Source organism: Hirsutella rhossiliensis (assembly GCF_020360975.1).
Source record: "Hirsutella rhossiliensis strain HR02 chromosome Unknown scaffold00022, whole genome shotgun sequence".
Lineage (NCBI taxonomy): Eukaryota > Fungi > Ascomycota > Sordariomycetes > Hypocreales > Ophiocordycipitaceae > Hirsutella > Hirsutella rhossiliensis.
This window is the reverse complement of record NW_025408688.1, coordinates 649,094-666,139: the sequence shown is the minus strand read 5'-3', so window position 1 is coordinate 666,139 and position 17,046 is coordinate 649,094. Positions and strand designations below refer to the sequence as shown.

Genomic DNA, 17,046 nt, shown 5'->3' with positions numbered 1-17,046 from the left:
AAGACCATGAAATATAGATGATCCGCTCCTCCAAATACAGCCTCCCCCGATGGGGATGGCTCAGGGTCGTCCACAGAACAGTGGACCATTGGGCAACGAGCGCGCAGCGCTGGAACAACAGAGCGCTCCGCAGGCCTCAACGAAAAGTGGCGTTCAAAGATCAGCGCGGCGAAATTTCTCAGAGTTCGAGCTAGGTCCCAATCTCGAGGAACAAGACGTGGCGGACTCTCAGCAGCAACAGCCACGATTGAAACCGAGAAGAAGTGTTGTTTCGGCTCGATCTCGAGTTATCCGTCAACAGGGAAAGTGGTGTAGTATACCTACACGAGTCAGTTCAAATTCGGGGGTTCGGACGAGCAGAACAAAGATGAAAGGGCTTCGAAATCGTCATTTTTAAAAGGAAAGGGAAACGAGAAGGTTCAGGATAGTATAATTGTCGCAACGGATTAGGAGAGTTGCAGCAATGACATTATGTCAATTCACCCGCACAGTGGTTCTCAGATTACCAGGCCCGGCATTTTCTTTGCATCGAAAAGTCTCAGCCCTTAAGTCGATAACGCTTTCATGCATAACGGGATATTCTCACGGACCGTGAGTGCATTTTGGACCATTGGGGCGAGCCATACATGGCGTACATGCTAGAAAAAGTAGAGGCCATCTTGTCGGGAAGAAAGACAGACATCAGATATGTGTCAATTGCAGCGCACCTGTTGGAGCGCGTTCCACTTTTGCCTGCATGGCGCAATGGTCTTCGCAACAGTTATGAGCCCGGTGTTGCGAAGACCATTGCGCCATGCAGGCAAAAGTGGAACGCGCTCCAACAGGTGCCCGGTGTTGCGAAGACCATTGCGCCATGCAGGCAAAAGTGGAACGCGCTCCAACAGGTGCGCTGCAATTGACACATATCTGATGTCTGTGTTTCTTCCGACAACAAATGGTGCGATGTCGGCCGCTCTGCGGCTAACTCGTGGCTGAAAGTGGGGGGGTGCGTACGGATTGAGATTTGGGTGCGTACGAATAGAGACTGTCTATAATATACGCGGAGTCAATTGGGACTAAAGTGTGACGGCATGAAGCGGCACTACCCGAACAACCGGAACCGACCGGGAAGCTAGCCAATCACTGATCAAGGGACTTTTGACTATCGGTCGGGGCGTGGGCTGGAATTTTGTCTCACCCGCTTGGAGGCCTCCCAACTTTCGCAAAACCGGTGTTGCGAGACGATCTAGTAGATTGGTATTCAGCTCTGATTAATCCAAATTCAAACTATTTCTGTGTGGCGCCTCGACCTAGTCGCATCTTGTCATCTGCCTTTCCCAGTCCACGCGATTGCAGATAGTCACCGACTTTTCTTGCCAATTGACTGCCTCGGACATACTCTCCACTCGAAAAGCCAGCCAGGATCCACGTGTACTTCTATGTCCGGGGCTATCTGCAATAAACCCGTTCGACAGATCTAACCAGCCCGTCTGTCGGTCTAGGTCTGTCTGGGTTAGGCGGTCAGTCTGAAGGTCTGATAATCTTGCCCCGAAGTACTCCGTAATACCGTGGAGCGATTGACCGATCAGCAGTAGGGGTGCCCTTGCTCTTCCCACGGCAAATTAGCTAAGCAGAAGGGGAGTGGGCCCATATCAGGCTAGACTGACCAATTACGGTCCTGGAAACAAGCCTTACCCAGACCACCCAGACTACCCAGACCGACCGGCTGCTGTCGAGAAGAAGGTCCGAACGAAGTGAGGCCTCTAGGTCTCTCTAGGTAATACAGCTCGAAACCAGGTAAGGAGGGAGGTTTGTGGTCCACTGAGGGGTCCGGAGGATCTCCTATTCGATCGGGATCCTCCAAGGAGTCCGGTATATCTTTTACTGGCTCGGGGACCTCAAGAGATTGAACTATCGACCTAATAGCTTGGAAAGCTATTGATCGGGGAGATCGAGCTGAATGTGCTGACGTAGATGGCTTACGCGGCCTTCAGTGAGGGGCAAGGAGTGCACTCTTCCTGATAGAATGTATATTATTCAGCCGTAGGCTGACTTATGGGAGCCAATAAGTTAACGTGACTTGTTCTAAAAACGGCTAGACTCCTCTTGGAAAGGCCTGAGCTAGCTGAGGTAATGCATCTTGTAGCCAATTCCCTTGATCTAGGGAGGAACGAGGCCTTAAACCTACACATCAACACATCAATACAACCTCTTTTTGCGGCTACACACAAGCTGCTGCATTAAGCATTGATCCATCGTGCATACCCACCTATTTCCTCATTAAGACTAAGCCTCAGAACCACCGTTCTGACACATCCTCGCTTTTTCCCGCCACAGACATAACATAATCTCGGAAGCCCTGCTCTGCTGGTCGCAAAATCATCGCCTAAGTCATTACTATCCGAAGGGCAGTCTTGAGGTGTGCCGGGGTGCAGCTAACACTTGCATTGCTCGCCTCGATTTAGTCGAAGCCTCTCGCCGCCCACGAGACGATGCTCAGCGACCACGAGATCGAACGAGCCGCGAGCCAACTCGCCGACTACCGCAGCAATGATGCCCTCTCAGAGATACTGGACAAGTATTCGGCCTTGATTCAGGACTGCAGGCGCCTGAAGAGCGACTACGAGGAGGAACGGGACGCCAGAGAAAAATACAAGCAGTTGGCGAGGGGCCAGGAGCGCAATCCATTCGTGCTCGTACTAGTCGATGGCGATGGCTACATTTTTCACGATAGCCTACTTGGCAAGGGCTCCGATGGCGGCAAAAATGCTGCACAGCTGCTTAATGAAGCTGTAAAGGCCAGTCTTCAAAGCAAGGGCCTAGAGCATTGCCAAGTAATGGCGCGCATTTACGCCAATGTCGCTGGCTTATCCAAGGCGCTCTCCAAAGCCGGTCTAGCCGGAAGTAATAGGCGCTCCTTGGCCCCGTTCATCGCCAGCTTCAACAGATCATACGGCCTCGCCGAGTTTATTGATGCCGGCGAGTTGAAGGAGAGTGCCGACTTTAAGCTGCGTGCTCTACTGCATCTTTATGCCGAGAACACTCAGTGTAAGCACATTTACTTTGCGGCTTGCCATGATGCTGGATACATCTCCGACTTGACGCCATACTTAGGAAATCACGCGAGGTTCACCTTGATCAATACCACGGGCATTAGGTTCTATAACGAATTCAACAAGCTTGGCATGGGAATCGAGGAGCTCCCTGGTGTGTTTCGGTCGACGCCACTGCTTAAAGACGCGGCTGCCCCTCATCGGCCTACCCATTCTGCCTTCGGAACCGCAAAGGCTGTCACAGGACTCACAGCATCGTCGTCAGCAAATCAAGCCCCCGTCATAACGGCCATGGACGGGCAGAGGACCGATTGCCGAATGTATCCATATGGAAAATTCAAGTACGGCAAAGCTTACAAGAATCTTCACCTCGAAGACCCCGCAAATACCTTTTCAACGTGGAGGTCGTCAAGTCATGACCCTCAGTCGGATGCAACTGGCTCCCTGCAAGAACCCGGAAGCAGACCAACGCCATTGTTAAACATACGCCAAGCTGCGGATGCTTTCCTCGACAACCTTGAATTGCCCCAGGACAACATACTCGAAGGCTACGTCGCAGTCAACAGGAGCAATTTCCGTCTCGATCCCTACATACCGCCTTCTAGCCCCGAGACGATCGGTCGATTCAAGTCACGCATAAACAAGCGGCGGATTTGCAACAGGTTCCATCTGAGTGGGTTCTGCGAGGCCGGTGACCGTTGCGAATACGACCACAGCGTGATTGATGCCGAGTTTAAGCGAGTACTCCAGTCGCTCGCCCGCTCAATGCCATGCCCGAAGCGTGGTGCCTGTAGAAAGGGGGCTTGCATTTATGGCCACATATGTCAGAACCCGGATTGCAAGCACCGCGGCGGCAGAGCCTCCTGCAGGCTACCCTCTCGCTCACACGCTGAAGATTTAGCAGTGGCTAGATATGTCCCTGCCGAACTAATGACAGCGCTATCGTCAAGGGCGGGGAGAATATTATCTCATTCAGTAGGACATGTTGCTGCTCAAGATAGAGTCATCTCGAGAGTGTAAGCCGAGGTTCCTGCGGGCGCAGCCCGTCACAATACCCCCCTCCTAAGGCAGATCGTTGTGATCAGTGGGTTTCACGCCTTGGGGCCTTCCTCGGGCTCCTGCGGCGGTCTCCGACCTTCCCATGTGCTTTCTCATATCGCTCCAGAGCCACTGTGTCTTGGAATTTGCTCACTGGCTCCCGTGTGGGCTTCTCTCGCGAAGGAGAGATCAAAAGTGGGCATAAAAGTGAATAAAGGGACTTTTCGTAGGTAGATTCTCAGACGATCTGAGTCTGTGATGTGCCAGTGTTGATTGCTCTGCTCCCCGGTTGCCCTTTTCCCGTCCAAAACAGCCCCTTTTGTATCCTTCCAAGCTTCTCCCAAGTGGATATCCCGTTTTCAGGTATAGTATACATTCTGTTGACATGTTCCCACATCAGCTGAAAGCTCTGCATTTGCAATACAGCCCCCTTCCCCACTCGTGAAATTGAATGGACCTGCCCTGATTGCCTGTTACGATTTGACTCTATTCGCCTCCACTGTACCTGCATTGATCCAGGTTTGAGCTTGATTAGGCGTCTAATTAACAAGCAACAGGAGAAGGCTCGCCGGTCATGGCTCGCGGAAAACGCCTTGAGGAACGAAAGTTTGAGGTTTGAGTTAATATAATGTTGGAGGGGGATTTATCTGTCTATATATTTGAAGGTTTGTGGTGGTTGCGTCACTACCCGAGAATTCCTTCCCGCAGTAGCTTGCATCGTGCGAAGGGTGATTGGGGGCGAATCTTAGGAGAGCGGGCACCAACGTGTCATGTCGTGCAGCACTACGTGTCAATAAAAAGCAAGAAGGTGAGAAATGACGGAGGAAGAGCAGATAAAATGTAACCCGTAGAATCCAGTCTTGAGGCTGGCCTGTTTACCGTTCTTCGCATCATATTCGTTAATTACACAGATCATCCAAAGCTCTGGAAACCAAATTATGGCGACGTCCACGGTCCGAGTCGAGTTCATATGCGAATTCGGCGCCAGGCAACTCATACACAACCACAGCATCCCCGGAGCCTTGTCACCGAGGCAACTCGGGCCGGAGGGGATGCTGAATACAACGAGCGGTTTGTACAGGCCATGATACCTCTTATGAAGGAGCACGAATCAGCATGTTGCGGTGCGTCGGGGGCTTTCTGTGAATGGTGCAGGAGGAGGAAACGCGGGATGAGTTTTTGGGACGCAATAGTTGCATGGAGGTCAGGCTGTGCAAAATATGCGGGACGACGGTGGGAGGATGACCAAGTATAGGATAGGAAAAACGAATCTGACCAGTGCAGATCCAGCTTTTACTCCGCGATTGACTCTTGTACGAATGAAGAAGCATCAATGCGAATGATCCTGTGCACTTGGTCCGACGGGGTCGCGCTGGAGGGTGACCCTTGGCTGGCTCCAACCCTTGGTCCTCGAAGATTCTCCCAAGTCTGTGCGTGCCAACAACTCCTCTGCTGGCAACCAGTGCAATTCGAGGTTTCGCGCTAAAGTTCCCAGGCTCTGTCAGATATGTTCCCTGTTTCCCTGGCTCTAAGATCTCCTATTGGCTATGGCCTATGTACAGCCCATCAAGGCGCCAATCGGGGAAGCTGGAATTGCTTCCTGTTCCACGGAGGAAATCTTTTGAACGTTGTGTGCCGCGCTAAAGCAGCCCCTATAAGAAAAAGAAAGAACGTACCGAATTTCTGTTGCCGTAGAAACTGAAGAAATTTTGCCTGGATTTGCGCGTTTGGCGGCGGCTCCCTGTTTCGAAGCTCTTGCGAGACTCAAGAACAGGCTTTACAGCCCTTGCAATAGCGATTTGGGAATACATTGCGCGTTGGCGACGTAGAAATTGTCGCGAAGAATGGCCCATGGTCGAGTCAACCAGGTCACCCATGGGTAGCTAGGGCAGCAAGGGAGCTGATAACCAGGTCTGAACGAGGAGGCTGGAAAGCTCCTCTTAAAAGACTGGAACGTCTCCAGTCAAGAGGCTGGGGACCTGAGGGTCCCCAGCCTCCCTGAACCCATTACCTTTACTACGAAAGAGGGATATAAATAGGGCTTAGGTTTAAGCCAGAAAGGGAGGAGGAGAGGGAGACAAGGAATACAAAAAGAAACCTACACAATATGCCCTTTCTGCTGACTTTCTTCGTGAGAGAAATACGTCATGAGTATCATGCGGTCGCGAGTTTTGGTGGGAAGATGCACTAAAAACGCGGTGCTTACGATAGTGGGCCTGTGCGCGGCTAGTTTAGTCTAGTTTAGTGTATTTTCCGTCCAGCAACTTTTGGTCGCTCAGGTCTCCGCAGGGGAGCACAGGACGTGCTGAGCTAGCAGGTGTCTACATGCTACATATCGTACACTTCACCCACTATCCAGCATTTCATCGGCTCAACGGCGCTCATGACAAACCTGTTGCCCGTCAGCGGGACGTCCAGGCATGAAGAGAAAGCTGTCCCGTGGTCAGGTCAGCCAATTTGCTTCTGGGGTCTTGCAGCCCTTGATAACCTCGGCGATCGCATGGTCGCGAGACCTTGACGCCGCCCGAGATCGGAGCAGGTAACAGAAAGAATTGAGAGGAAAAGGTAGGGTGAGAGAGGAGAATGATGACCGTCTAGTGGCGTGGGCAGATCCCTCCGAAGAAGGAGCTCGCTTTCGCCAGCCTGACGAATTTGTCAAAGTCCTTGCCGATTGCGCGGTTGATGGCTGCAGGCGGCGAAGGTGCAAGCCGCATATGATGCCGTGGCGCAACCTTTCTGCAGTAAAAGATGTGTGCCGGCTCTTTTCGTCGTCCGCACGAGCATGTCAGTCGCGCATCGTCGTGATCAAACCTTTCGTGGTAGTCAGCAAAATCCCCATGGTGGGTTCTTGATGCAAGCAAGTGATGAAGCAGGGGCCGAGAAAGCGCCAATTCTGACGGACAGCTGGTTGTGGCTTTAAGCCTCAGGTCTCTGTATCGCTCCGGCGCAGAGGTTTCCCACCAGACCTTGAAAGCCTCTTCCGGCTGCTGTCGGGCAATCTTTCGCAGGTGCGCTAGCGTCGGGACGTTATCAGCGGGTTCTGGAAGGCTCACCGCAGCCTTCAACCCCTCCAACGCGCCTTTCGCCTCAGCGTCGAAAACCTCAGCGGGCCCGAGACGGCTGATGTCTGGGGCAATTTTTTATATTACGGATAGCGGTCTCTCGCGTCATCGGGCTACTCAGAAATGGGGAGTCCCCAGAGGGCTATTTCTAGCAGAATGCAAGGCCAGTCTGCATTAGCTGAGCGGAACCAGCCTCAAAGACACATATACAGAGACCAGGAGGGTAGATTAGTTGTCTGGACTCTTCGTTGAGAGCCTCTGGGCTACGCTCCGTCGCAGAGTCAGACCCGCACCTTTCCACGTAGCTGTTTCAAGCAACATGGTTGTGAGTCAAAGTGGGAACATCGTTGGGTAGAGGGAGCTCACTGGACGCATCCAGAGCTTATATAAAAGACTGAAAGGCGTCAAAAGGCCAACAGATTTGACTCATTTACTCCGAAAGCGATGCATTGGTACTTCGATATCGGGGAGAATGAATACGGGCGGATCACGCCGGAGAATCAGGCGAATGTTGATGAAGGCAGTATTATGTCAAGTTTGGTAAACATTCGACTCAATATGCACGAATTTAGCCAACTGGGGTTATTTTACTAGGTTTAGATAGTCTGGTGGTTGGAAGTTCAGACCTTAAACGGAAAGCTCTCCTCAAGCACCCAGTCCCGTAGTTAAGCCACGTTTATAGAGGCCGTTACCGCTGATGGGCGTGTCTTGACCCCCGGCACACTAATTAAGACTAAAGAGCTCCGAAAAGAGTGATTGAAGGAGGAAATTTGCATATTTACGGGCTGGCACTATATAATGTCACCTAACGTGTGGACGGATAAATGCATCGCTGTTGGATGGCTCAAGGGCGCTTATTTGCCTCATTTGCAACCCGCCAACAAGGCTGTTGCCTTAATATCGTCCTAAAAAATCATTTCAGAGCATCTGGATGGTGTTACATGACTCTCTATGCTTTACGGCGTCCCCACTTTGACTCACAGCCTTGTTGCTTAAAGCAGCCGCGTGGGATCGCGTGGGTCTGACTCTGCGACGGAGCGTAGCCCAGAGGCTCTCAACGAAGAGTCCAGACAACTAATCTACCCTCCTGGTCTCTGTATATGTGTCTTTGAGGCTGGTTTGGAGGGATACAAAAGGGGCTGTTTGGACGGGAAAAGGGCAACCGGGGAGAGAGCGATTAACACACATGCACATCACAGACTATCAGATCATCTGGGAATCTACCTACGAAAAGTTTCTTTATTCACTTTTATGCCCACTTTTGATCTCTCCTTCGCGAGAAACGAGCCGTGCTGTTGGGTGGGAGTGGAGGACGGACACCCTCTGCCCACCCCACCCCCTTTTTGGGGGGGAATTCGCTCCAGCTCTACCCGTGCCACGCCCCACTTATTTCGCGTTCGTTCCTCACCAGCTCCATAAGCTGGTGCTGGATTCCCAAATCCCAACCGCAGGCTAGGCCCACGAGGATTGCGTCAGTTCCTCGTCGTAGATAGTTCTTCATCCTTCTTTACTCTGGGATAGGTGTGGCTCTTGCTTGCCATCATGGCAGAGCCTGAAGTGGCGGTCCTGGCGGACGTGGGGCGGGGCTAGATCCAACCAGCCCGACGCCATCGACGCGTCCGACGCGAGGATGACGCCCAGCGGACGCGTGCAAGATACGTTGCGATCACTGGAAAATGCATCCGCAAGGGCTCCGAAGCGAGTCACGGCCCGAACGACGCGGGTCTCATCGGTCGGCAATGAAGGCGAAAGAGTTGACGAGGTGAAGTCACGCAGCAGTGTGGAGACCGCCAAATCGATGATGCAGAGGGTTCTAGAGATGCTGGCGAAGATGGGGAACGAGATGGTGGACCTGAAACATAGAGTATCCGAGCAAAGCGACACGATCAGGAAGCTGAGCGCCACGGTTTACAAGCAAAGCACCATCATTCAAGGACAGGAAGATCTGATCCGAGGCTTGGAGGTCCAAGTCCAGGAATCCAAGGAAGAGTTTCGACGCAAGCGCGATGAGCATGACGCGGAATTAAAACGGGGACACCAGGATCTTCAGAGAGAAGTCGCCGCTTTGAAAGAGCAATTGGCCCAGCTTACGCAGAAGCTGAATGCTTCGGGTGAGGTGACTCTGTCAAGCGGCGCTCGAGCAACGTTTGCCGATATTGCGCGCACACTGCCAGCGAGCCCGCCGACGAGTCTATCCAGCGTAGCTGTCCCAAGAAAGCAGCAGACAGCCAGCGATCCTCTCCATTGTACCATCGACACATCTCGCGTCAGCGAGTCGAACAAGAACAAAGCGCAAATCGGATCAATTCGCCAGGCCATCGAGACTGAGATGAGAGCGATGAACGGACAAGAGACCTGGAGGTGCGCAGCAGTCGTGAGAGTCCCGGAATGCCGACCGAGTCAAGATCGTCTGCAGAGACGAAGCCGAGCTTCAGATGGTCAAAGAGGCTGCGCAGAAGACAGCCGTGGAAGGTTCACGAGTTATGCGAGACCAGCTGTACCCGGTCCGAGTCGACAACGCCAACCGCACAGCAATCCTTGACGCGGAAGGCAACGTTCTGCCTGGAGCGATCGAGGCCTTGAGTGCCGAAAACAGAGTGACCATTGGCAAGATTTCCTGGTTGAGCAAACGAGAGTCTGGCAAAGCGTACGGGTCCATGGTGGTGTATGTCACCAAGAAAAGCGACGCAGAAAGGCTTCTAGAAGGGCACTACTTTGACCTAGCGGGAGAGTCAGCCACCACCTATGTATTCGAGCCAAGAACGGGACCAATCCAATGCTTCAACTGCCAGGAGATCGGTCACAAAGCATATGCATGCAAGAAGCAGCGGACATGCGGCAAGTGCGCAAAGGTTGGGCATCACCACAGAGAGTGCACAGCAATTGAGCCAAAATGCGTCCCGTGTGGCGGACCGCACGAGTCGTTCAGCTGGAAGTGTAGGATGAGGAACCCGAACAGTGATGCTTGAGTCCTCCGCATCCTACAGCTGAATGCGCACAAGAGTGATGTGGTGCAGCAAAGCCTGATGAACGACGCAGGCCTCAAGGACTTTGCTGTGCTGGCTCTTTCTGAGCCGTATGCGCGTGTTATCGACGGAGAGGTGGTGACGAGCCCTATGGGACACCATAACTGGACAAAGATGATACCGACGTGTGCTCGTGACGGCCTGTGGCCGATCCGTAGCATGCTTTGGATCCGAAGTGACCTTGAGGCGGAGCAAGTGCCTGTGCCGTCGGCCGATCTCACAGCAGTGGTGCTCCGACTCGAGGGGAGGGAAGTGATGGTGGTATCAGTGTACGTGCAAGGAAAGAACGACGAGGCGCTGACGAGCGCGATGGAGCTGCTGCGCGGAACATTCGCTGCCTGCCAACGATGGAAATCGCGACACTACCTTCAACAGCGCCGCTTGAAGCCTTGCAATCAGAAGAAGAAGATTTGTCCCCGACTTTCCAGGATGGCGCTCGATTTTTTGACAATCCAGCCGATGTCTGCGGAGTGCGAGAGACTATTTTCAGCGGCCGGGCGTATGGTGACGCCTCTGCGCAGTCGGCTCGATGCAGAGCTTATAGGGATGTGCCAGGTCTTGCGATCGTGGCTACGGGCAGGAGTCGTTGATGATATAGATGCACTATTTCTCCCTGCTGGGGAGAACATTGGGGATGGAGAGACGGACGACGTATCATCGTGGATAATTGCGCGGATTCAACAGATGGAGGCAGAGGAACGAGGATGGGAATAGGTCCAGTGGGAGTGCACTGTTCAACGCAGTTCAATCCACGTCAACTCAACTCAATCTGCCCAAGGATTGATCAACTCCACCAGACTCGGCCGTTGATCATGTCAATTCCACTCAATGAAGGCCTTCAGTTGAGTGGATTGAATGGTTCGCATCCTTGGCTAGAGATCATCAACGAATACAACCACACCAGTTTCCCGCAATTGCAATTGCAAAGGCCTGCCAACATAGGGCTTACCAGGAGGGAAGGCGGACAGGGCGCTCTAGGCTTCCATCGCACGCATCGCACGCCTCTAACACCATATGAGCACAACACCATAGGAATCGCTATTCTACGGGTTTTTTTGCATTGTTATAGCTTCAATCAATCGCCTGTTTTATTTGCAGTAGTCTAGACCGACATCAGAATATCGAGATTTCGGCTCTTCCTAGCATTTGCACTGCTTAGGGCTGTCCCCTCGATTCGACCCTGTCCCTCCATTTTGACGCCTACTACGCGAGGAACTGTCAGAACCTTGATGAGGTTCTCGTCGGATAGGTCACGGACACAGCAAGAATGGTACGATCGGATGAAGTGAGGTATGATGTGTGTGTCTGTCTGTGTCCCCCATTTGGGGGTGCTCTGCCCAAGCCCTATATCAAAGGGCGATGGCCTCAATCCTATGACATGCCATCACGTCATATCTCTGTAACTGTCTCATAGATGTCCTCGTGGCCTCATCGGCTGCGCTACCTGGTGCGCTATCGTCTGCGCTACCGTTGGCGCTGCCACTAGTAGCCTGACGCTATCGTACCTGCATCTACCCGAATTCTACCGGATCTAACAGGAACGAGCGTAGGCTAGGCAGGGCATCGGTGCGTAGGCTAGGCAGGGCATCGGTGCGTACCCTCGCCTACGGGTAATGTAAAGTCAGCCTTCGGCTGAATGAAGAATAAGCAGCTGCAGTCTGGAGGGATGCTTACAGTGGCCGAAGCGCGTGGCATGGTGCGAGAAATGAAGAATGACGAGTTGGCGAAGGCTCGGCGGGTGGTTGAAAGGGCCGAAAAACAGCACCATAACGGGTACAAGAGGTGGTTTATGGAGGCCACAAAATTTTCCAGAAAATGGCGAATTGAAGGAAGACTGCAGCCAATATACGTGATTGACCAACCTGGCTCTGGGCGGTTGTTACGCCGAGCTTGAAGATCGAAAGGTCGATATTCTGTTCATTCGGGTGATCTGTTCATTTGGGTGTCCAGCACCCCACTTTTCTTTTTTGGTTGTATTACGCCCGGAGGGTTCCCCCATAGAGCCACTACGCTAGCCTGTCTACCTTCTGTACATTGTTCCATCTCACCCAAAGCCCCACGCTTCTTTTCATCTGTTTCCAGCCTCGTTCGCTATGACATGACAGGCCTGCTTGAAGGTCAGTTTCTCCAAGTGTTCAGCGTCCTACCTTCAGCGACTGAAGCGCGGTCTGCCGTTGAAGGCTGTTGTGTTAGTACGATTGTCCTTGATCAGCACATGGCCCGTTGCCGGTCCATGCTAAAACGTTTCGTTGCCAATGCGAACTGTATTGTCGCCCGCACAGCCCCATATCAGGCTGCCACTTGTCGTCGTCTGACTCTGCCTTGCCACCTAGGAAGAAGGACAAGTCTCCCATCTTCCCGCCTGCATATCGACTCATGATTTCTCGTTGTACCGTCCATTTTCTGCATCGAAAGAGGAAATGTTCCACCGTTTCCGCCGACTGTCCACACGTGCATTCATCCGATTCTACTGCCCCGATTTTGCAAAGATAGCTATTCAGCCGCGATTTGCCAGTTCGAAGCTGTACCAACACTTCCGATTCCTTTCTTTTCAGCTGAAAAATTCTCCACCAAAAGTCTACCATTTGAACTACATGAAATATGATCAGAACTTAACATTATAAACACAAAAAAATATCATTCCGTAGAGAAATGGACGCTCTTATATGTACCGGCGCTTTTTTCCCATTCGCCCCGATCTGGTGGTGACTGGAAGGGCTTCGGGTGCCACCTTGACTTCGATCACTGAAGCTGTCTCCACCTCTGAGACCGCCTCCTCCTCTGTGTCAGAATTCAGCACAACGGCTATCTCTTGGCTTTTAATTTGGGAATGGCTTCCTCAGCCACCAAAGCTTCACTGAGAGTCATGAACCGTCTGTTCGGGTTCGGAATTGCTCTCCTCTTCTTGCCTCTCTGCAGCCGGGCCACTTCTTCCTCTAGCTTCGCGATTCTGTTGCTGTGCTCGGCAAGCGTCTGTTCTTGGGCTTCAAAGCCTCTAGCTATCACGGCGTATCGTCTCCGGGTGCCAGGAGTCTTGTTCTTTCCGAAATCGCGAATCTGGCGGCTGTTTCTTGGCGTATCATCAGAACCCAAAATGGCGCGGACTTTGGAGACGTCTCTACAATGTCCGCGTGAATTTCTGGATGCCGCAATGCCTTGGATCGTGAGATCGGCCAATTCCCAGTGACCCTCCAGCCGGACAATATATTCTTTGCCGTCATTCCAACCTCGCGCGCTTTAGCATATGCCCGTATAAAATTGACCTTATGAACAGGCGCAGAATCGGTCAAACAGGTCAATTTCTGAAGTTCTTTCCGGTAAGCTGCCTTGGAGGCATTGAATACACCGTTATCTAACGGCTGGAGGCCATGAGAGCAGTGGGCAGGAAGGTAACAGCAATAAACGTTGTTCAAAAAGCATGTGGCCATCCATGCATCCTGGTCCCGGTTAACAGTAATTCCTACAGAGGTGGATAAAGAAACGCACCGTCGCATGACTTCCATGTCCATCTAATATGATCAGTCTAGCATCTGAGGCATCGGCTGGTCGCGTCTGGGGCAAATAGACCTCTCAAGCCACTCAATAGCGATATGGTTGTCCGTCCATCCGTTGGGCGACGTTATGTAATGCCAGTCGGCTATTTTGCCGAATTCCGTCAAGAACCACTGTTTCTGAAGTTCTTTGCCCTTAAAGATAATGCCAGGGTAAGGACACGGCCGTCCGCGGTGATAGCTTCAATAAATGAGGTCCAGTTGCGGGACTGTGGCCCTTTCAGAAGGGCCTTCCGTTTTGGGTCTGCACTCCCAACCACAAGACTATCCAAACCTGGCAAAAAGAGTCTGGTTAGTAAAAGTAATGAAAGACAAGCCAAATACTCACCAAAGCCAGACATAATACCGCCTTCGTCAACATTCACGGTATTTTCTGGTTTAATCCATCCATACTCCTTTTCCTGATATCGAAGAACCAGTGAACCGCCCGAGGCGTAAAAGCATTAAATCGGTTAGCTTCCTGACGTCTCCCACGCTTGTTCTTGATGTCCGGATGGCGATTGATGAATTTAGAGACCCAGTTGCGCCCCACTGTCCGCTCGTTGTTCGGTTGCTTCATAAGAGCCTCCACACATGCGCGGATCTGACTGTGGGAGGAGCATAGCCGAGAGACTCTTGGCGGAGGATCCAAGAAACCAAGCGAGCTTCCTGAGACTTACTCAAGAGTTGACGAGGCTGGATCTGATCAGCCAGGGCTACCTGGCCTTTGAGTCTGTCGGAAATAGACTGCTGAGGTATGTCATACTTTTGGGCGGCGCGGTACTGCGACAAGCAGTTTTTTGACATCAATTATCGCATTAGCCATAATATCATCCGTATAAATACTCGAGGCCGCTTTAAGGTCATTTTGGCCATGTGGTGGAGGAATAACGAGAAGAATCATCGTCAGGAGGCGGAAGGAGATTAGGGGTTGGATGGTAATTTCGCGTGCAAGGTACGCACAGGCCACAGACCCTGTACAAACATTCAACCATCGAAAAGTAGAATTCAATCAATCCTCTATCTACTCCAAGTGACGGCTTGTGAATATCTTCAAAGCTGGCTGGAATCGGTGTAAGTGAAATTGATGGTTTTTGGTGGGGATATTTTCTAATGCGCTACCGAAAGGTGGGTGTTACCGAAAGGGGGGTGGGGCATGGTAGCTAACCAGCGTTATTGATGTCAATCATACCGCACAGTATTGAACAAGAATTGACTCCGTGGTAATCTCGCGATGGCTCTTCTAGAAAATACGGAATCTCGACGTTACCTTAAGCTAATACATTTTAAGAATTGGATTTGCATTGGCGGTTCTGGAGTCCCCAGCGCTGTGCATTGGACTGGACTGGATTCGACCTCGAAATCCAGTCCAGTCCAGTCCAACAAGATCACTGGTTATTTCTTCTTCCTAGACCACTGAGGGGTCCGGAGGATCTCCTATTCGAACGGGGGCCCTTTGAGGAGTCCGGCATAGCTATTACTGGCTCGGGGACCTTGAGAGACTGAACTATCGATCTAATAGCTAGAAGAGCTATTCGATCGGGGAGATGGAGCCGATGTTGCTGACGTAGATGACTTACGTGGCCTTCAGTAAGTGGCAAGTGTGATGGGTTCTAATAGTGTAAATTACAGCTATGTAGTCCTCATGCGTTTTACATTCGAGCTGAGGAAAGAAGAAGGAAAGGAAAATAGAAGGACAGAAATCCTCCAATAAAATAGACTAAGCCGTTACTGGAGCAACAGTGCTTAGACCGACAAGGCACTGCCTTGTCCAGCAGGGCCTAGCCCGTTACAGCAAGAAGTGCCCTCTTCCTGGTAGAATGTATACTATACCTGAAAACGGGATATAACTTGGGAGAAGCTTGGAGGGATACAAAAGGGGCTGTTTGGACGGGAAAAGGGCAACCGGGGGTAGAGCAATCAACACATGCACGTCACAGACCTTCTGATCATATGAGAACCTACCTGCGAAAAGTCCTTTCGTACACTTTCATGCCCTATTTTGATATCTCCTTCGCGAGAATACCCTCCTCCTAATCCATCCACGTAACAGTCTTCGAGACGAGGAATTCCTCGAGCCCCTGCGCGGCGTTGAAGCGGCCCCAGCCACTGTTCTTGACGCCGCCGTGAGGTAAGACCGGCTCGTCATGGATGGTCATACTGTTGATGTGCACGGCGCTGTGGTCACACACAGTCAGCACATATCCCAAATGCCTCTGCTCGGAAAAGGACAGGGTGGAGGTAAACAAGAGAAAAAGGTGAAGGAAGATAACTCACCCCGACTCAAGCCTTTTCGCAATCTTCAGCCCCTTTCTCAGGTCCTCTGTAAAGACGGCAGCAGACAACCCGTAACCACCAAGCTTTGTTGGGTTGCTGGAAGCGGCGTGCCTAGCACGACGTGAGGCTGGCTGGTGCGCTCTGTAAGGGGCTACGCCCCGATGTGTAGATCTGGCATGGCCAGACTAGTCACGTGCGAGCGCCACGGACACGACTCCTAAAGGGAGCGATGTAGACACGTCTCCCCTTTACACTCTTTGTAGCTCAATTTACATCAATTACGCCCAGCACCTGTGCCAACAGTGCTGACCCTGTAACATATTGAGCTACCAGTTAACAAAAGACAGGACAGACAGAAGGACAGACAGCAGGACAGACAGCAGGACAGACAGCAGGACAGACAGCAGGACAGACAGCAGGACAGTCAGCAGGACAGACAGCAAGACAGGCGATAGGCTAAACGACGAGACGGACGATCGATCGGACGACGAGACGGACGAACAAGATGGAGGACAATAGTAGTTATGCAGGGCACCGCGACCGGCGGCGCAACGAGCCGATGGAGGAAGGAGCAAGAGCTCTTGCAGATCTTATCTGGGATCGCGGGAGACGAAGAACTGCGGAAGATGTTCACCGGGCTAGGCCTAGCAGCGCCACCGTTGACACCCAGCCCGGGGGTGCTCAGTACCCCGGCGATCTTACCCGTCGAACCGAGGCCGGAAGCAGCCCAGGAAATGGACCGTGGCAAGAAGCGCAAGCCGATGACTTGGCCGAAGTGGAACGGTCAACCCGAGTCCTTCCACTTCTACCTCGACCGTCTGGTATTTAAGTACAATACCGACGAAGAGGAGGGCCTAAACGGCAATAACAACGTCGTGTGGTACGAGATCCTGCAGACCTTGCCGGATCAGATGATGAGGAGAGTCGAGGGTTTTTGGAGGCAAGAGAGCGCGAAGGGCAACCCAGACCCCCGGAAATTCTTCTCGCACCTAGCCCAGACGTTCGGCAGCGTGCAGCAGACAGAGAGGGCGCAGGACAGGCTGCGCACCTCATTCAACGAGACAGCCAAGAGTTTGGGAAG

At 52.2% G+C, this 17,046-nt stretch overlaps 3 protein-coding genes across 3 annotated transcripts; 2 read left to right on the top strand and 1 right to left on the bottom strand.

Annotated features, from left to right (window-relative positions):
- Positions 1-2,471: 2,471 nt before the first annotated feature.
- HRG_11782 (zinc finger c-x8-C-x5-C-x3-H type (and similar) domain-containing protein) lies at positions 2,472-3,933 on the top strand (the record flags this gene model as incomplete). Its single annotated transcript, XM_044870252.1, has 2 exons — positions 2,472-3,816; positions 3,890-3,933. The coding sequence occupies 2 exons, from the start codon at positions 2,472-2,474 to the stop codon at positions 3,931-3,933; spliced, it is 1,389 nt and encodes a 462-aa protein (XP_044714747.1).
- Positions 3,934-8,933: 5,000 nt separating this feature from the next.
- On the top strand, positions 8,934-10,101 carry HRG_11781 (reverse transcriptase; the record flags this gene model as incomplete). The annotated part of the gene is made up of 4 exons (XM_044870251.1): positions 8,934-9,129; positions 9,205-9,398; positions 9,447-9,493; positions 9,549-10,101. The coding sequence occupies 4 exons, from the start codon at positions 8,934-8,936 to the stop codon at positions 10,099-10,101; spliced, it is 990 nt and encodes a 329-aa protein (XP_044714746.1).
- Positions 10,102-15,721: 5,620 nt separating this feature from the next.
- HRG_11780 (aldehyde dehydrogenase family domain-containing protein) lies at positions 15,722-16,285 on the bottom strand (the record flags this gene model as incomplete). The annotated part of the gene is made up of 3 exons (XM_044870250.1): positions 15,722-15,866; positions 15,966-16,011; positions 16,276-16,285. The coding sequence occupies 3 exons, from the start codon at positions 16,283-16,285 to the stop codon at positions 15,722-15,724; spliced, it is 201 nt and encodes a 66-aa protein (XP_044714745.1).
- Positions 16,286-17,046: the final 761 nt, after the last annotated feature.